The 20997-nt window shown below is 43.5% G+C and overlaps 1 protein-coding gene across 1 annotated transcript in view; it reads left to right on the top strand.

The window, feature by feature from the left end:
- The window catches only part of LOC311108153 (solute carrier family 35 member F1-like), a gene marked incomplete at both ends in the record, with an annotated part of 80826 nt that extends 60188 nt beyond the window's left edge, over positions 1-20638 (top strand). Inside the window, 2 exons of the mRNA XM_084150779.1 lie at positions 9997-10151; positions 20414-20638. Coding sequence (XP_084006905.1) covers positions 9997-10151; positions 20414-20638 — 380 coding nt within the window. The remainder of the gene's footprint in view (positions 1-9996; positions 10152-20413) is intronic.
- Positions 20639-20997: the final 359 nt, after the last annotated feature.

The raw sequence follows: 20997 nt of genomic DNA, 5'->3' as shown, positions 1-20997 counted from the left end.
CCCCGAGGCCGGAGGCGGCGCACGGATGGAGCCGCGCGTCAAGGGGGGGGTACTGTCACGGTTTCGGCCGAGGCGGCTCCTCCTCCTTGTTCGGGCAGGTTTCGCCGGTCGTCGTCTCCGGAGTACTAGCTGCCACCGCTCTATGTTTCTTGTTTGATTGGTTTTGTCTGTTAGTCACACCTGTTTTGTGTTATGTCTCATTTAGCACCCTATTTAGTTTCCTTGTTGTTAGTTTAGTGTTGTGTGTAATTGTTCGTGTCGTGTTGTTGCGCTACCCGTGTCGGTACGCTATTTTCATAGCTTCCTCCTTGTGTTTTAGGAGAGTATTTACGCACCTGTGTGTGCGCTCGCTATTTACGCCTCTGTGCGTCCTTTTGCCTCCGGGCTGTTTGGATTTATTTTTGTGTGCTCAAGTAAAGTCTTGTTGGACTTATCCTCTGCTTCCTGCGCCTGATTCTACACCACACCAATCCACAGCAACGTGACACAACAGTGTGTGAAAACCTTGTGAAGACTTACAGAAAACGTTTGACCTGTGTCATTGCCAACAAAGGGTATATAACGAAGTATTGAGAAACTTTTGTTACTGACCAAATACTTATTTTCCACCATAATTTGCAAATAAATTCATTAAAAATCCTACAATGTGATTTTCTGGATTTTTTTCTTCACATTTTGTCTGTCATAGTTGACGTGTACCTATGATGAAAATTACAGGCCTCTCATCTTTTTAAGTGGGAGAACTTGCACAATTGGTGGCTGACTAAATACTTTTTTCCCCCACTGTATATATACTGAGATCATGTGACACTTAGATTGCACACAGGTGGACTTTATTTAACTAATTATGTGACTTCTGAAGGTAATTGGTTGCACCATATCTTATTTAGGGGCTTCATAGCAAAGGGGGTGAATACATATGCACGCACCACTTTTCCGTTATTAATTTTTTAGAATTTTCTGAAACAAGTTTTTTTTTTTTTTTTTCACTTCACCAATTTGGACTATTTTGTGTATGTCCATTACATGAAATCCAAATAAAAATCAATTTAATTTACAGGTTGTAATGCAACAAAATAGGAAAAATGCCAAGGGGGATGAATACTTTTGCAAGGCACTGTATGCTATTTAAAAAAACTTTATTAGCCTACATTTTCATTAGCTAAAAAAATATATACTGAACAAAAATATAAATGCAATGTAAAGTGTTGGTCCCATTTTTCATGAGCTGAAATAAAAGATCCCAGAAATTTTCCATATGCACAAAAACCTTATTTCTCTCAAATGTTTTGCACAAATTTGTTTACATCCCAGTTAGTGAGCATTTCTCATTTGCCAAGATAATCCATCCACCTGACAGGTGTGGCATATCAAGAAGCTGATTAAACAGCATGATAATTAGACAGTTGCACCTTGTGCTGGGTACAATAAAAGGCCACTCTAAAATGTGCAGTTTTGTCACACAACACAATGCCAAAGATCTCTCAAGCTTTGAGGGAGCGTGAAATTGTCATGCTGACTGCAGGAATGTCCAATAGAGCTGTTGCCAGAGAATTTAATTTTAATTTCTCTACCATAAGCCGCCTCCAACGTCGTTTTAGAGAATTTGGCAGTACATCCAACTGGGCTCACAACCGCAGACCACGTGTAACCACGCCAGCCCAGGACCTCCACCTCCGGGTTCTTCACCTGCGGGATTGTCCGAGGAGGGGGAGTGGGGGTGCTGAGGAATATTTCTGTCTGCAATGAAGCCCTTTTGTGGGGAAAAACTCATTCTGATTGGCTGGGCCTGGCTCCCCAGTGGGGATTGGCTGGGCAGGGGCCCACCCATGGCTGCGCCCCTGCCCAGTCATGTCAAATCTATAGATTAGGGCCTGATTTATTTATTTCAATTGACTGATTTCCTTCTATGAACTGTAACTCAGTAAAATCTTTGAAATTGTTGCATATTGCGTTTATATTTTTGTTCAGTATCGGCAGTGGTGGAAAAAGTAACGAATTGTCATACTTGAGTAAAAGTAAAGATACCTTAATAGAAAATTACTCAAGTAAAAGTGAAAGTCACCCAGTAAAATACTACTTGAGTAAAAGTCTAAAAGTATTTGAAAGTATAAATCATTTCAAATTCCTTATATTAAGCAAACCAGACGGCACGATAATTTTTTATTTTTTTATTACGGATAGCCAGGGGCACACTCCAACACTCAGACATCATTTACAAACAAAGCATTTGTGTTTAGTGAGTCCGCCAGATCAAATGCAGTAGGGATGACTAGGGACTTTCTCTTTATGTGCATGAATTTGACAATTTTCCTGTCCTGCTAAGCATTCAAAATGTAATGAGTACCTTTGGGTGTCAGAGAAAATGTATGGAGTAGAAAGTACATTATTTTCTTTAGGAATGTAGTGGAGTAAAAATGGTCAAAAATATGAATAATAAAGTAAAGTACAGATACCCCCAAAAATGACATAAGTAGTACTTTAAAGTATTTTTACTTAAGTACTTTACACCACTGAGTATAGATTATATAACTCAATCCCCATTTGCTTGATTTAGTTACACATTTCAAATCTGGACAGTCCAGGGATATTTTACCCCGATCTTGATAAGAAATGACCAAACCAGACACTTTTCTTTTAAAGACAGTTGTATTTAATGGATAATATAAATTGGAAACTAATAAAATAAGAAGAGTAGGCTACACCAACTTTAGTTTTCCAATCTTACAACGTGTCGGTTAAATTGCCACAATAGATTTGCCGTGGTAAATGAGGAAATACTTTTTCAGTTGTATGGAATGTTTATCTAGATAAGTTGTCTTTAGTCTGTTCAAAAAGGACTAAGTTGTTCTGATGATAATATCAACCAGAACATATCTTGAAAGACTTTGGTTACAAGTAGGATTAAGGTAACACCGACATTAGCTTTTAGAGAGTGGTAATGAGGTAATCGATGATGGTTGCAATTTAGCAGATACAGTGAGGGAAAAAAGTATTTGATCCCCTGCTGATTTTGTATGTTTTCCCACTGACAAAGACATGATCAGTCTATAATGTTAATGGTAGATTTATTTGAACAGTGAGAGACAGAATAACAACAAAAAATCCAGAAAAACGCATGTCAAAAATGTTATAAATTGATTTGCATTTTAATGAGGGAAATAAGTATTTGACCCCTCTGCAAAACATTACTTAGTACTTGGTGGCAAAATCCTTGTTGGCAATCACAGAGGTCAGACGTTTCTTGTAGTTGGCCACCAGGTTTGCACACATCTCAGGAGGGATTTTGTCCCACTTCTCTTTGCAGATCTTCTCCAAGTCATTAAGGTTTCGAGGCTGACGTTTGGCAACTCGAACCTTCAGCTCCCTCCACAGATTGTCTATGGGATTAAGGTCTGGAGACTGGCTAGGCCACTCCAGGACCTTAATGTGCTTCTTCTTGAGCCACTCCTTTGTTGCCTTGGCCGTGTGTTTTGGGTCATTGTCATGCTGGAATACCCATCCACGACCCATTTTCAATGCCCTGGCTGAGGGAAGGAGGTTCTCACCCAAGATTTGACGGTACATGGCCCCGTCCATCGTCCCTTTGATGCGGTGAAGTTGTCCTGTCCCCTTAGCAGAAAAACACCCCCAAAGCATAATGTTTCCACCTCCATGTTTGACAGTGGGGATGGTGTTCTTGGGGTCATAGGCAGCATTCCTCCTCCTCCAAACACGGCGAGTTGAGTTGATGCCAAAGAGCTCCATTTTGGTCTCATCTGACCACAACACTTTCACCCAGTTCTCCTCTGAATCATTCAGATGTTCATTGGCAAACTTCAGACGGGCCTGTATATGTGCTTTCTTGAGCAGGGGGACCTTGCGGGTGCTGCAGGATTTCAGTCCTTCACGGCGTAGTGTGTTACCAATTGTTTTCTTGGTGACTATGGTCCCAGCTGCCTTGAGATCAGTGACAAGATCCTCCCGTGTAGTTCTGGGCCGATTCCTCACCGTTCCCATGATCATTGCAACTCCACGAGGTGAGATCTTGCATGGAACCCCAGGCCGAGGGAGATTGACAGTTCTTTTGTGTTTCTTCCATTTGCGAATAATCGCACCAACTGTTTTCACCTTCTCACCAAGCTGCTTGGCGAGGGTCTTGTAACCCATTCCAGCCTTGTGTAGGTCTACAATCTTGTCCCTGACATCCTTGGAGAGCTCTTTGGTCTTGGCCATGGTGGAGAGTTTGGAATCTGATTGATTGATTGCTTCTGTGGACAGGTGTCTTTTATACAGATAACAAACTGAGATTAGGAGCACTCCCTTTAAGAGTGTGCTCCTAATCTCAGCTCGTTACCTGTATAAAAGACACCTGGGAGCCAGAAATCTTTCTGATTGAGAGGGGGTCAAATACTTATTTCCCTCATTAAAATGCAAATCAATTTATAACATTTTTGACATGCGTTTTTCTGGATTTTGTTGTTGTTATTCTGTCTCTCACTGTTCAAATAAACCTACCATTAAAATTATAGACTGATCATTTCTTTGTCAGTGGGCAAACGTACAAAATCAGCACGGGATCAAATACGTTTTTTCCCTCACTGTATTCATGGTTAAACGAGAGATCAGATGGCAATAATCTAGTTGGCATCGATTGTTGCAATAGGCCCAGTGAGACTTGTCTTACTCGGGTCCCCCTTCCTGAGTGGTATACTACGAAGCAAGATCTACGCAGGCTTTTATAAAGCTAGCCAGTTTCAGTTAACTTCACATTCCAGGTCAGGCTTCATCCGTACTACGACGGTGGATATAGCTTGTCTGCCTGTGGCTAACTCTAGCAGGCTTGTAACTGCGCGTGCATGTTGCACATGGCTAGTCGAATGCCGAACTCTTTATTGAGACAATGCTGAAACATCAATCCATGGTTGAGTCAGTGCCACATTTTAATTTGTGCCGAAATCTAAATGAAATAAAAACGTTTTCCCACTCCTATTTATCTTCTTCTATCTGTGGAACAGCTTGTTGCGTTGTGGCTATAGACATATAATCCATAGAAGGGTGTTGGAACCTAGAACCCTGGCAATTTGACTGTTGCTCATGGGTACACTAGCAATGGCTGCCAGTCTTGACTTGAATGGGAACTGCCATCTACGGAAGAGTGGCCAGAAAAAAGCCATTGCTTAAAGAAAAAAATAAGCAAACACGTTTGGTGTTCACAAAAAGGCATGTGGGAGACTCCCCAAACATATGGGAGAAGGTACTCTGGTCAGATGAGACTAAAATTGAGCTTTTTGGCCATCAAGGAAAACGCTATGTCTGGCGCAAACCCAACACCTCTCATCACCCCGAGAACACCATCCCCACAGTGAAGCATGGTGGTGGAGGCATCATGCTGTGGGGATGTTTTTCATCAGCAGGGACTGAGAAACTGGTCAGAATTGAAGGAATGATGGATGGCGCTAAATACAGGGAAATCTGTTTCAGTCTTCCAGAGATTTGAGACTAGGACGGAGGTTCACCTTCCAGCAGGACAATGACCCTAAGCATACTGCTAAAGCAACACTTGAGTGGTTTAAGGGGAAACATTTAAATGTCTTGGAATGGCTCAGTCAAAGTCCAGACCTCAATCCAATTGAGAATATTTGGTATGACTTAAAGATTGCTGTACACCAGTGGAACCCATCCAACTTTTTTTTTTTTTTTTTTTGTCATTTAGCAGACGCTCTTATCCAGAGCGACTTACAGAAGCAATTAGGGTTAAGTGCCTTTGTCAAGGGCACATCGACAGATTTTTCACCTAGTCGGCTCGGGGATTAGAACCAGCGACCTTTCGGTTACTGGCACAACGCTCTTAACCACTAAGCCACCTGCCGCCACTAACTTGAAGGAGCTGGAGCAGTTTAGCCTTGAAAAATGTCAGTGGCTAGATGTGCCAAGCTTATAGAGACATACCCCAAGAGACTTGCAGCTGTAATTGCTGCAAAAGGTGGCTCTAAAAAGTATTGTGAATAGTTATGCACGCTCAAGTTTTCTGTTTTTTTGTCTTATTTCTTGTTTGTTTCACACACAAAAAAATGTTGCATCTTCAAAGTGGTAGGCATGTTGTGTAAATCAAATGATACAAACCCCCCAAAAATCAATTTTAATTCCAGTTTGTAAGGCAACAAAATAGGAAAAATGCCATGGGAGTGAATACTTTCGCAAGCCACTGTATATGTTGGTTGCAGTTGTCAGTTTACCTTTTGCAAATTTCAAAATACAATCACGTGTAAAGCATACAGTTAATTACTAAATGTGTAATGTGACAGGTATACTATCACACATCATCTCTTGCACATCTATCACTCCAGTGTTAATACTAAATTGTAATTATTTTGCACTATGGCCTATTTATTGCCTTACCTCCATAACTTACTACATTTGCTCACACTGTATATAGATTTTCTATTGTTTTATTGACTGTACGTTTTGTTTTTGTTTATTCCATATGTAACTCTGTGTTGTTGTTGTTTTTATCGCACTGCTTTGCTTTATCTTGGCCAAGTCGCAGTTATAAATGAGAACTTGTTCTCAACTGGCTTACCTGGTTAAATAAAGGTGAAATAAAATAAATAGAAATTGGGATTGGTGATTTACACTGCATTTAAACAGTGTTTGAATTTATCCACTTTTCACCTATCACTTGTCAGCTGTCCTTCAGTACTTTCTCACTGCAGAGAAACAAGTGGATATTTTTGCCTTCTCTCCTGAGGACAACTCCCCTGATATGTAATGTATCTAAATTATGACAATGAAAAGCGATTGAATAGGATCCTGATTGCTTTTAGAGGAATGAGCGAGTCGGAAATGGCCCTGGCAGCATTCATAACATCTCTGAGAGCAGAATCTGCCAGATAAGTGCTGTTTACGTTTTGTTTTGAGACAAATTACCGTTATCTGTCTGTGTTGTCATTTCATCTGAGGCCGTAAAAGTCGTGTCCTTCATAAATTGATTTCATTTCATAGTAACACTAAATCCCATTACTGTGTTCCTGCATGACAAAATATAATCAGAATGTCCCTACATGACAACTATCTCTCTGATATGCCCGTCATTATGTCATGATTTTCTGTCTCAGTAGCCCACTTCCTCCTCAATGTCTGTCGTTTGACAGTCATTGACCTTTACAGTGACCTTATATGACATATATTTAATGGTATTTTCATCCTCCTCTCCTTTTTTGGTTAAAGAACTGTTTTTGGTTAAAGGTAAAGGAGGAAATGCTGACATGACTATGTTCCCATTTATATCAGTTTGGTGTGCAGGAAGAATGTCACAGGATCCAACAAAATATTAGGTCATTTGACAAATCACTGCACATGTACAGATATAGGATCTTCATTTGAGTCAGTTCGCTACAGCAGGAAAATAATCTTGCAGCAACAGGAAATGTGAATTATTATGTGGATTATAATTAATGGACATTTGATACTGTCACACCCTGGCTCGGGGACTCATTATGTTGAGCCAGGGTGTGTTCATTCTATGTTTTCTGTTTCTTTGGTGGGTGTTCTAGGTTGTCTATTTTCTATGTTTGCCGGTGTGACTCCCAATCAGAGGCAACGAGTGTCAGCTGTCGGCTGGTTGTCTCTGATTGGGAGCCATATTTAATCTGTCTGTTTTTCTTTCGGGTTGTGGGATTTTGTTCGTGTGTGTTCGTGTTGTACCATAGACGTCACGCATTCGTTGTTTATTGTTTTGTTCGTGTGAGCATTTAATAAATAGAATATGTTCACTCGCAACGCTGCGCCTTGGTCTCCCTCATTAGACGATCGTGACAGAAAATCCCACCTAAACCAGACCAAGCAGCGTGAAGAGGAGAGAGGAAGGACCTGGGATCAGTGGAGTAGGAGTTTCGGCTGGGCCCCGCTAAGTGAAGAGAAGAGAGGCTGGTCTATGGAGCAATGGATCAAGAGTTTCGACTGGGTCAAGCCAGTTGAGGAGCTGAATAGCGGGAGTTGGAAGCAGAAGAGTGAGAGTCTGGCGAGAGCTAGGGAGGCCTGGTCCACGGGGAGGAGAGAACCCCAGAAAACTTTTAGGGGGGGGCTCACGACGTGGACGACGGGGCAGCAGGAGGCCGCGAGGGAGCGGTCCAGCGGGTGTGAAGAGGAGGCCGCCAGGTTAAGGGGGCCACTGGTCACAGAGGAGAGGGAAAGTGTGGAGGCACGGCGAGAGGTACTGGGGTGTGTTACCAGTCCGGTCCGGCCCGTTCCTGATCCCTGCGTAGGGCCAGTGGTGTGTGTCCCCAGTACGGTCCGGCCTGTTCCTGTTCCTCGCATCGAGCCTGTGGTGCGTGTCGTCAGCCCGGCCCGGCCTGTTCCTGCTTCCCGCACCGAGCCTATGGTGCGCGTCGCCAGCCCGGCCCGGCCTGTTCCTGCTCCCTGCACCAAACCTGTGGTGCGCGTCGCCAGCCCGGTCCGGCCCGTTCCTGCTCTCCGCACCAAGTCTGTGGTGCGCGTCGCCAGCCCGGCCCGGCCTGTTCCTGCTCCCCGCACCAAACCTGTGGTGCGCGTCGCCAGCCCGGTCCGGCCCGTTCCTGCTCTCCGCACTAAGTCTGTGGTGCGCGTCGACAGCCCGGCCCGGCCTGTTCCTGCTCCCCGCACCAAACCTGTGGTGCGTGTCGCCAGCCCGGTCCGGCCCGTTCCTGCTCTCCGCACCAAGTCTGTGGTGTGCGTCGCCAGCCCGGCCCGGCCTGTTCCTGCTCCCCGCACCAAACCTGTGGTGCGCGTCGCCAGCCCGGTCCGGCCCGTTCCTGCTCTCCGCACCAAGTCTGTGGTGCGCGTCGCCAGCCCGGCCCGGCCCGTTCCTGCTCCCCGCACCAAACCTGTGGTGCGCGTCGCCAGCCCGGCCCGGCCTGTTCCTGCTCCCCGCACCAAGTCTGTGGTGCGTTTCGTCAGCCCTGTCCGGCTCGTTCCTGCTCTCCGCACCAAGTCTGTGGTGCGCGTCGCCAGCCCATTCCGGTCCATTCCTGCTCCACGCACCAAGCCAGGGGTGTGTATCGTCAGCCCGGTCCGGTCCGTTCCTGTTCCACGCACCAAGCCAGGGGCGCGTGTCGTCAGTCCGGCTCCGGCCAGCGGGGCTAGACAGGACCAGGGGTACTTTGGGGGGTTGGAGAGGAAGTGGGGATCAAGCCCGGAGCCGGAGCCGCCGCCGAGGAGGAATGCCCACCCAGCCCTCCCCTGTTTTTGCTCGTATTTAGGCGCGGTCGGGTCGCAGTCCGCGCCTTTAGGGGGGGGTACTGTCACACCCAGGCTCGGGGACTCATTATGTTGAGCCAGGGTGTGTTCATTCTATGTTTTCTGTTTCTTTGGTGGGTGTTCTAGGTTGTCTATTTTCTATGTTTGCCGGTGTGACTCCCAATCAGAGGCAACGAGTGTCAGCTGTCGGCTGGTTGTCTCTGATTGGGAGCCATATTTAATCTGTCTGTTTTTCTTTCGGGTTGTGGGATTTTGTTCGTGTGTGTTCGTGTTGTACCATAGACGTCACGCATTCGTTGTTTATTGTTTTGTTCGTGTGAGCATTTAATAAATAGAATATGTTCACTCGCAACGCTCCGCCTTGGTCTCCCTCATTAGACGATCGTGACAGATACATTGTTCGTAAGTGAAAATCAAGTCTGAAATTTCTAAGTGGAAGGTTCTCCTGCAACAAGGAGATCAAATTAAGATCCACCACCTGTAATAGGCAAATGTGTTGATGAATGGAGAAGATGAGCCCTTCCCTACGCCGTCATCAAGGTCCTTCTGTCTTTACATGGACACAAGAAGAAAACCCTCCTATATAAGCCTTGAAAGACAGGCAGGTGAATGATTTCTAGCTAGCTAGTTGGTATTCTGGAGAGCACTTTGCAGTTAATTAGGTCCTGTCTGCCCCTGCAGCTCTGTCACTCATCGTGCTCTGTGTGTGTCTTCTGTGTGTGTGGGTCTTCTGTGTGTGTGTTCTGTGTGTGTGTCTTCTGTGTGTGTGTGTCTCCCCAGGGTTGCTCTACATTGGCTTCAGTGCCTGCATGTTTGGCCTGTACAGCTTCATGCCCGTGGTCATCAGAAGGACCAGCGCCACGTCGGTCAATCTCTCTCTGCTGACCGCTGACCTCTACAGCCTGTTCTGCGGCCTCTTTCTGTTCCAGTACAAGGTGAGTGCCACACATACACCACACACACACACACCCTCATCCTTAAACTCTTTAACCTATCATAAGGTTTCAGATTGTAAGAGATTGTGCATCGCTATTATCTCAGACAATCCTATTCAACATATTGCCGTTTAGTTTTTCTGCCTATTATTTGGCATTTTTTAAAATATTTTACTGGTATGTCTTTGTCACTCCTGTCTTTATGTTACCTTTAAAATGCAGCTTTGAATCATGGCTTATAACAGCATCAACAATGGCTGGCAGATTGCAGTCAACAATGGCTGGCAGATTGCAGTCACCAACGCTGGCAGATTGCAGTCACCAACGCTGGCAGATTGCAGTCACCAACGCTGGCAGATTGTACTTTATTGTAAGGTTACTACTGTATATGTCCATGTTAAGTCTGTAAGTAACCTGGAAGGGAGTCAGATACCACCATGAATAAGATCCTTTCTTTAAAGGAGACCCACCACTGCTTTTATTCCTACTGTGCTCCTTTGATTGGCAGGCCCCAGAATAAATACAGTACAATGAGCATGGTGGGGTGTGAGACAGCCTCCTTCAGCCCAGAAATGCCATTAAGCACTGGGGTCTGTGTTACTGTCTCCAGCCTGCCCTGTGATTGGAGAGTGTGAAGTGGAGTGCAGGGTCTATAGTAGCTACCACTCCCAGCAGCTCAAGGCTGTTCCCTCTCCACTGTTTTAATCAGGCCCTTGTGCTGTCACTAAGGGCCTCATTTCCATCCTCAACACTATCACTTTGCCCCAATCACACTCAAGAGATGCTGTCTGCTGATAGGGTGGTCCACTCACACAGTTGGACATGACCAGGGTAGCTCTGATATGAGCAGATGACGTTGGTAAAGGTTCTTGTATCATCACTCTGGAGGGGGTAAGACAAGAGGAGTCGACCTTGCAGTATTCTAACACAGGCTCCCCTATGAAATCACAGGGCAGAGAGAGGCTTTTTTTGTTCTTGCAATTTATTGGGAAAGTTGTGATAAAACTGGTAATTGGGGTATTGTGGGCTATTGTCTAGTGTAGGTAACCAATCCCAAAAAACAGAGTATTCAGTGGAACGTTCTGTGGTGTACTTGGCTAAATAATTCACCCGCGATCATTTTAATTGTACAACTGGAGCTTAAACTTGAAGTCTGTTCTGTTGTGAGTTCATTTGTGTTAGCTCGCCCCCATGCCAGATTCTCTGGGGTATTACCGACCCTGAGAATAATTCATTATATTCTTGTCCATGTTTGGGGTAAAACAGCTTAATTGTGCCGTGCTCAGAAAGGCTGGAGAGATTATTACCAAATGCTACGAGCGGTAGCAGAATTCAGGAAGTATCCATTATGGTCTGTACATGAAATGAACGCTTAAACCATTCATAATATGATTAGGCCTTCTCTGTACCTTGTCTTATTTGTTATGTTGGGCCAGCAGCAGACAGTGCAATGAAGAGGGGACAAGTATAAGCAGTCCACACAACCATTGTACTTTATCTTTGTGGCTACATGCAGCGCGAGAGAACAGATACACAGTATATTTTTCTCTGTCTCACACCACCTCTCTCTCTCTCTCTTTTTCTCTCTCGCTCTCTCTTCTCTCTCCCTCTCTCTCCCCCTCCCTCTCTGTAAGCTTCCTCAAGTTGGTCCTGCATTGACAAATAGCCATGTCTACTGCAGACCACCACCCCAATCAGCCCAGTGCTGATCCCTCTCTATAATGCATGTTCCCCTACCCACTGTGCATGGATGACTTGTTCTGCACCTGTAATCCATTGCATTTCAACACATATTGCCATGGGTTAGAGAGAAAAATTAGCAGTTTTATAACGCTACTCTACACATTTTGTCATAAGGCAGAGAGAAAATGGGACAGTTATATAGCTATTTCTTTGCTATTCTTCACGTTGCCATGAAGATGAGAGAATATTTAGCTGTTTTAAAGCTAAATTCCTGCTATTCTACACATTTAGCTATTGCTTATGACGTGTTAATATGCTAATATGCCAAAAAATAATAATGGCGGCCCCCTGGAGGTCGTGGACCCCGGGGCACGTGCCCTGCGTGCCTGTTCGGTAATCCGGCCCTGCAGGCAGTTATTGTGGGAAGAAACAGAGAAGTGAACTTAAGATTGTCTTGGCCTCTGGATGCATTTCTACAACTTATGTGCTGCTTTGAAGGCAAGAGCTATTACAGACCAGACAGAACCAATCCACAAAGAATCAGAAAGTGATTGAGTTGTACTTTGGACAATATGTCTGTCTTGTCTGCACTGAAAGAGTAAATATCTGAAGGTAGCCAGTCTCGGTAGAGAAGAAAGCATTCCATTCAACACCTGAGACATATCTGTACTAACCCAAAGTATAGGGCCATTATTCAAAGATGAATCATAGCAGTTTTCAGAATTTGATTGAAACACAGATTCATACTCGTCTGATGCCCTTATTGTATCAGCATTAAGACTTTTAGCATGTAAATCTTGGTGGACAAACTCAACCAAATTTTTTAGATGCATGCCAGCAAAGCCACTACACTACACAACAAAACACTAAACAATACATGAATTACACTATAACGGTGACAAACGGTGCCCACAAACTGTTAGGGCCTACATAAAGCTGTCCCAGCCAATCATAATTAGTTTTTCCTCACAAAAGGGCTTTATTACAGATAGAAATACTCCTCTGCACCGCCTCAAACAATCCTGCAGGTGAAGAAGCCGGATGTGGAGGTCCTGGGCTGGCGTGGTTACACGTGGTCTGCGGTTGTGAGGCCGGTTGGATGTAATGCCAAATTCTCTAAAACGACTTTGGAGGTGGCTTATAGTAGAGAAATGTATATTAAATTATCTGAAAAAAGCTCTGGTGGACATTCCCGCAGTCAGCATGCCAATGGCACGCTCCCTCAACTTGACACCTGTGGCATTGTGTTGTGTGACAAAACTGCACATTTTACAGTGGCCTTTTTAAAAAAAATCCCCAGCACAAGGTGCACCTGTGTAATGATCATGCTGTAATTATCAAATTATTGATATGCCACACCTGTCAGGTGGGCGGATTATTTTAGGAAAGGAGAAATTCTCACTCACAGCGATGTAAAAAAAAAATTGCACAACAAAAACATTTTGCTTTTTGTGCGTATGGACAATTTCTGGGATATTTATTTCAGCTCATGAAACATGGGACCAACACTTTATATGTTGCATTTATATTTTTGTTCAGTATACAAGGGTATATTACTGAACCTTTTGTTGAAAAAAACAAACATGGTTACAGACCCATCAACATTATATAGTATCCCCTCCTCATGAAGAAAAGCACATGAGCTAATTATAATACACAAATTAAGCAAAACAATGAAATGCACAAGAGTGTGCAAAGCTGTCATCAAGGCAAAGGGTGGCTATTTGAAGAATCTCAAATAGAATATATATTTTGATTTGTTTAACACTTTTTTAGTTACTACATGATTCCACATGTGTTATTTCATAGTTTTGATGTCTTCACTTATTATACAATGTAAAAAATTGTAAAAAATTATGAAAAACCCTTGAATGAGTAGGTGTATCCAAACTTTTGACTGATAGTGTATGTAAATAAGGCATTCTGTTCTTAAAATTCTCAAAACCTGTTTTCGCTTTGTCATTATGGGGTATTGTGTGTAAATTGATGAGGAAAAAAATCTATTTAATCCATTTTAGAATAAAACACAAACATTTATTTTCCTCACTAGAACTAATTGCTTTTTAACTCCTAAGGGGAGATGCAGGGAGTTGTTTACTATTATTGACAGTGGCGGATGAATTAATATTAATAGCATTATACTGTAAACTAAAGAGCATCCTGAGGGGAGTGGATATTATAAAGGTCTCCAATTAGTTTTAGTATTGATGGAATATTCTGAATTAAGATCTGTCACAATGCCTTGGCTGGTATTTTTGGCTAAAACCTTTGCAGCATTTAGCTGAGCCACTTTGAATGAATATGCCCTATCATTCTCCTTCCAGATATTAGCAACAACTATACTGTATATCTAATGGTTGGTTAGTTCATCAGTGCTGTACTGTAAATCAAAAGGTGAGGGAACAGGGAAGTTGTTGAGGCAGCGTTTATTGATTTGGCTTTGTACTCGGTCTCAGCTCCCTGACCACTTTTACCACAACTGTACTCTTTGCCTCCAACCAGAGCAGCATGAGGAATGCATCTGAATGCCTGTGTCAACGGTTCACAACACAATATGTACTTTATTGTACATGTACGTACAATACCATTCTCAGGAGAGCATGCTGTCCAATGTTAAAATGATAATGGTATCCTGGAATTACTTTTAGAAAAGCTATGTTTGTCCTCAGAACAAATCACATCAATAGTACCAACCCCAACCCCACACCTTAAATTGTCTTTCCTTAGTGATTAGGGATTTGTCTTGGGTTAAAATCATCAACCATGGCAATGGCCTAATACTAAGCATGCAGTGTTAATGGTTTGGTTAAACCATGCTCTAAGCAGCAGGAGCATAAAACCTAGATCCTCTACCTCTATCCTCAGACAGTCAGATTTGATTCCTATTCTCTAAATGGCTCCTGTCCTCACAGTATAACTATGCTGTGATACATTCAAATGAAATGTAGCTGATGTAATGTAATGCTATATCTACCTGCCATGACCACAGTAGGAGGAAACCATGGCCTGATAGGAATATAATCTCTAAGCTATCATACAAACCACAAGTCATAAGCACAGAACAGAGCAACAAGGGAAGGGTAAAGGCAATGGACAACCAGCCATAGCACACCATCTGCTTAAAGGAAAACGGCTACATTTTCATTCTCCTCAAAGGTTTTATCTACATTAGATTTGGAAGAGTGGTGGTGAAAGTCTCCTTCTGAGGCGGCTGATATTCTATCACGGTTTGCAGGGCTCTAGCCGTGGCTCCAGTAGAGAATGTAAATGAGTATGTGGAGATGTCACCATGCTAAGTAGAATGTATTCCTCTCAATTTCCCAGTTATTGCTTTTTCCTCTCATATATTCTCCCTCGGCCCATTACTCCACATGTTAATAAAAGTTTTCTTGACAGAGCTATCTGCCTAATTTGTTTCCCGTGGTCTACATTGATATTGCTCTCAGGAGTGTTTACTTTAGCAAACGCTAAATTGAAACACTACAGGCAAGGTATTGCAGCTCTGCAATAGGGGGATGTGTGTGTGCCTCCAGAGAGAGACAATACCTGGTTGTCAGGGCAATGATTCGTATTGCAAATCAAATCAAATCAAATTGTATTTGTCACATGCGCCGAGTACAACAGGTGTAGACCTTACAGTGAAATGCTTACTTACAAGCCCTTAACCAACAATGCAGTTTTAAGAAAGAATACCTAAAACAAATCTGAAATAAAAGTAACAAATAATTAAAGAGCAGCAGTAAAATAACAATAGCGAGGCTATATACAGGGTGTACTGGTACCAAGTCAATTACCGGTTAGTCGAGGTAATTAAGGTAATATGTAGATAGAGTTATTAAAGTGTATGTTTCAGTGGCACGAAATGCAAAGTTTCATTTATGCCCAGTATTTTTTTTATTAATCCCTCTATGCCTGTGACTGTGATGTTCATGTGACATTCATGTGTCATGTGATGTACAGGTAACTGCCAAAATAAAGGAAATATTGAGTAAAAAATCAAATCAAATCAAATGTTAAAATACAATTGTATTTGTCACATGCTTTGTAAACAACAGGTGTAGACTAACAGTGAAATGGGTCCTTTTTCAACAATCCAGAGTTAAAGATGATTTAAAAAATGACATTGAAATAGTGACACAAGGAATAAACATACAGTGAATAACGAATAACAATGACAAGTAAAAATAACATGGCTATATACAGGGAGTACCAGTACCGAGTCGATGTGCAGGTGTACGAGGTAATTGAGGTAGCTATGTACATATACTGTAGTTAGGGTTAAAGTGACTAGGCAACAGGATAGATAATAGACAGTAGCAGCAGCGGGTAGCCATTTGATTAGCTATTTAGCAGTCTTGTTTAGCAGTCTTATGGCTTGGGGGTAGAAGCTGTTCAGGGTCCTGTTGGTTCCAGACTTGGTGCACTGGTACTGCTTGCCGTGCAGTAGCAGAGAGAACAATCTATGGCTTGGGTGGCTGGAGCCTTTGAAAATGTTTTGGGTCTTACTCTGGCACCGCCTGGTATAGAGGTCCTGGATGGCAGAGAGCTCATCCCCAGTGATGTACTGGGCTGTACTCACCACCCTTTGTAGCACCTCGCGGACGGGTGCCTTGCAGTTGCCGTACCAAGCGGTGATGCAGCCATTCAAGATGCTGTCAATGGTGCAGCTGTAAACCTTTTTGAGGATCTGAGGGCCCATGCCAAATCTTTTCAGCCTCCTGAGGGGGAAGAGGCGCTGTCGTGTTAATTGTTAATTCCTTAGTGATGTGGACACTGAGGAACTTGAAGCTCTCGACCCGCTCCACTACAGCCCCATCGATGTGGATGGGGGCGTGCTAGTAAATGCTCCTAAATGAGCGATACAAAGTACTGTATATTGAAAGTAGTTGTGGTTCTGGAGTTAATTAAGCAATTAACATCCCATCATGCTCATGGTCATGTATACAAATGCCCAGTTGCCCATTATTTTGGCTACCATGGCTAGAAGAAGAGATCTGTGACTTTGAAAGATACTGTAGGTCTCAAAGGAGCATAGAGGGTTTAAAGGGTGTGTGTCTGTGTATGTGTGTCTCAGTCACCAAATCTCAACCCAATTGAAGCCTTATTGGGAGATTCTGGAGCGACGCCTGAGACAGCGTTTTCCACCACCTTCAACAAAACACCAAATTATGGAATTTATTGTGGAAGAATGGTGTCACATCCCTCCAATAGAGTTCCAGACACTTGTATAATCTATGCCAAGGCGTATTGAAGCTGTTCTGGTGGCTCGTGGTGGCCCAATGCCCTATTAAGACACTTTATGTTGGTGTTTCCTTTATTTTGACAGTTACCTGTAGGTATTTTGTGTTGTTTCTGTAAATGCATGGTCAAAATTCAAGCTCTATTCTTGATATGTACTCTGTGTATTCCTGTTAGTGTGCCGAGACAAACTGTTTTGTTCCTTGGTTGACTGTCCTTTGACTGTATATTTTCTAGTTGTTTTTTTTCTGGTCACAGGAGAATTGCTCCGTATTGCTGCAGCATAAGGCACATCTAGACACTCTCAGGCCAATGGCAACAGAGAGGCTGAATAAAACCTGCATGGGCTTTACTAATTAATACACATTCCTCAAAAGCTTTGAACACATCCGCCGAGCGGCAGTGGTGATGGTGGTGTGGTTGTCTGTAGATTTATGTGTGAGAGAGACTAGAGGGCTCGCTCATTCTCCCTGCTTCTCTCTCCTCTCTCCCTGCTTCCCTCTCCTCTCTCCCTGCTTCCCTCTCTCCTCTCTCCCTGCTTCCCTCTCTCCTCTCTCTCTGCTTCTCTCTCTCCTCTCTCCCTGCTTCCCTCTCCTCTCTCCTTGCTTCCCTCTCTCCTCTCTCCCTGCTTCTCTCTCTCCTCTCTCCCTGCTTCTCTCTCTCCTCTCTCCCTGCTTCTCTCTCTCCCTGCTTCTCTCTCCTCTCTCTCCCTGCTTCTCGCTCTCCTCTCTCCCTGCTTCTCTCTCTCCTCTCTCCCTGCTTCTCTCTCTCCTCTCTCCCTGCTTCTCTCTCTCCTCTCTCCCTGCTTCTCTCTCTCCTCTCTCCCTGCTTCTCTCTCTCCTCTCTCCCTGCTTCTCTCTCTCCTCTCTCCCTGCTTCTCTCCCTCTCTATTTCTCTCTGCATCTCTTTCCATCTCTCTCTCTCTCTCTCTCTCTCTCTCTCTCTCTCTCTCTCTCTCTCTCTCTCTGCATGGCCTGCCTCTGCTACAGCTAGGAGAGCATCAGATAGACAGTCACAGGGACACAGTCTCAGGGGCTGTCCACTTGTAGCTCAGCCCACCGATAAGGGGAGCAGAAATAATTAACATCCCATAACACCATGTCTCCCTGCTCCATCTTACAACATCTCTCCCACCCCACATCCCTGAGGGCAGCTAGCTTCAGCACCCAGGGGCACCTGTAATTTGGTAACGGTGTGGTAATCGTGTTAACCCAGGAGAGGGGCTGCCACCCACTGCACGCTGCCCAGAGATAGGAGACCGACATGGGCATCATGAATCCCCAGGCTCTGGAGACTGACATTGTGCCTGCTTCGGCACCCTGTTTTTGTGTCCTGAGGGGCCACCCTGAGAGGAAAGGAATCTACCGTATGTCTGTTCTGTATCTCTGCAGTGGTCTGAATGCGCCAAAAACCATCTTACAACTCAAAAGCATGCAAATCTTAAACTGACGTTTAATAATACATCATATCTGTGTTTGTTTTGAGATAGGAAGACTGATAGTGATAACGGGGCTGTTATGACCAGAGGCACTGGGGATGTTATTCCTGCTACTCCCATGAGGCTCAGCCTCATAGCATATTTAAGAAGGACCCATATCCACCCCCTGGGGCCAAACATAAAACTCAGCCCAAATTGCAGCAAAACACAGACTCCTATGTTATCCCAGAGGCATTGGATTTTAAATGTCAACCAGTGCCTTACCTTTTGATGTTAGCAGTTTCCTCTGTTTACAGTTGGGAAGTTTTAGATTTAGAATGTTGCATCATACTAATGTTTATTATTGCACTGCAGTAATCTTACAGTAGCTGTAACTTTAGGTTATCTCTAATCAGGGACTGATTTAGACCTGGGAAACAGGCCAATAGAATCGTTGGTCAATCATTACATTACAGGTTACAGTACTGGTTACAATACAATACCGGTAATCAATCAATTAACTACCAGGGAAAAAAGAAAAGAAAACCAGCTGCACTGTAGTGTGAACTTCAAGGTTAGTATTTGAGTACCCTTGCAACAGTCTACATAGTGAGTGGCATGTAATCAAGGAGACTACTACAGTAGACCATGTCTCATTATTATACCTCAAAACATTGCCCATTCAAAGTTGCAGTTGAGTTATTAGTTGATTTCAGCAACAGCCCCCTTCAATACACCAATCAGAACACACCGTCAGGAGCCTTATTTGAGCTTGTGCCACTTTAGTTCTGTCTAACTCTCATTGGAACACTACTATGACCTGATATGTCGTGTTATCATATTGATATGTGTGAATAGAATGTATGAATCACATAAAGCTCCATTGACATGCAGACTGAGTAATGTAACATTCTCATTGGAGCTTCGGGCCTTTACATTCTTAGATGTACTGTGTGAATTTGGCCTATTTTAGTATTCACTGTGTACTGCTGTGACAACACAACTGACTGGTTGGTACTTGAGTATCACTTTCCGTCTCTCACAAGTTATAGGGTCAGTACCCATGTCTATCTGTAAATCCATGTCTGGGAAGCCATGTCTGGAGCATCTTGGTTGGTTTTGTATGAATCATAACAGGGATTATTCCAGAATGTCTGTTTTGCTCTCATACTTAGTGCAGAAAAAACATTATGTTATGTTTATTTACCCCCATCAATCCTGTCTAGGAAGACATTTTTACTGTGTATCTCTCAAATGTATAAAGAAATGGCTGGTTGAAATATGGTTGTTTGTCCTCGTTCAATTAACTAAATCACAAGATGGTAATACCACGTACCCCTGCACATTGACTCGGTACTGGTACTCCTTGTATATAGGTTCGTTATTGTTATTTTATTGCGTTACAATTTCCTTTTTTTTTTTCTTGTTTGCTAATAACTTTATTTGTATGTTATGTTTAGTTTTTTTACTTTTGAACTCTGCATTGTTGGGAAAGGTAACGTAAGTAAGCGTTTCACGGTAAAGTCTACACTATATTCGGCACATGTGACAAATAAAATAGGATTTGATTTTGATTACCACCCTGTCCATTGACAGGTTCCTGCTTTGCCAAGGATGTGACGTCAGTGTGACTCGTAATAGATGTTCACTAAAAATAGAAAGAAAAATGTAGACATACTGTTCTCAAATGCTCATTACCTCATCCTCTGCAAAGTGCATTTCATTACTTTCCTATTTCCTAACTTCAGTTTCTACTTGTTGCATTTTCCAGAATTGTGCCATGAGTAGCCCTCGAGGCAGCCTCTTGGAAACTCAGAACACTGCTTGGTCTGCTATTACAATGCTCTCAATGTGTATCATCTCATCAGACAGAGATGCTTCACTATTTCTTACTTTACTGAGTGTGTTTGTGTGTCTGTTCCAGTTTTCAGGGCTCTACCTCCTTTCCTTCCTCATCATCGTGCTGGGTCTGGTCCTCTACACCTCCTCCTCCACCTACGTGGCACAGGACCCACGCGTCTACAAGCATTTCCGCAACGCCGGCCACCCCATCACGGACACGCCCACTCTGGGGCCCCTGGAACCCTCGGTGACCTATACCAGCCTAAGGCAGGAGATAGAGGAGGAGCCTCGCATCAGAGTGGCCTGAGGGGGTGGGACCTAATCATCCACTGCCCCTCCTCCCCGGATTCTGTACAGAGAGAATGATCACTGAATGATACAAATATAATCGAAAACATGTAGCAAACAAGCAAAAGTACACTGTGATCGCAAACTGTGAATAGATAGCAGTGGCTATTTCTGATTTTGAAGATTTGTTTCATGTATAGAAATATACTGTTACCCCATCACGTTCCCTCGTACTGTACATTTGACATGTTTAGAAGGTTTTGTGCTTAATACTTGTGTAAATGCTCAATTGTGACTTTTTTTTATATGAGCACAAAACGTAATTGTATTTTAAGCTTTGAGTTTGCGCTGTGGGTTATCTCAGTGTTTTATTGTTCC

Source organism: Coregonus lavaretus, assembly GCF_964263955.1.
Source record: "Coregonus lavaretus genome assembly, chromosome: 33".
Taxonomy (NCBI): Eukaryota; Metazoa; Chordata; class Actinopteri; order Salmoniformes; family Salmonidae; genus Coregonus; species Coregonus lavaretus.
The sequence above is the reverse complement of the archived record's forward strand: the minus strand, read 5'-3'. Positions and strand labels throughout refer to the sequence as shown.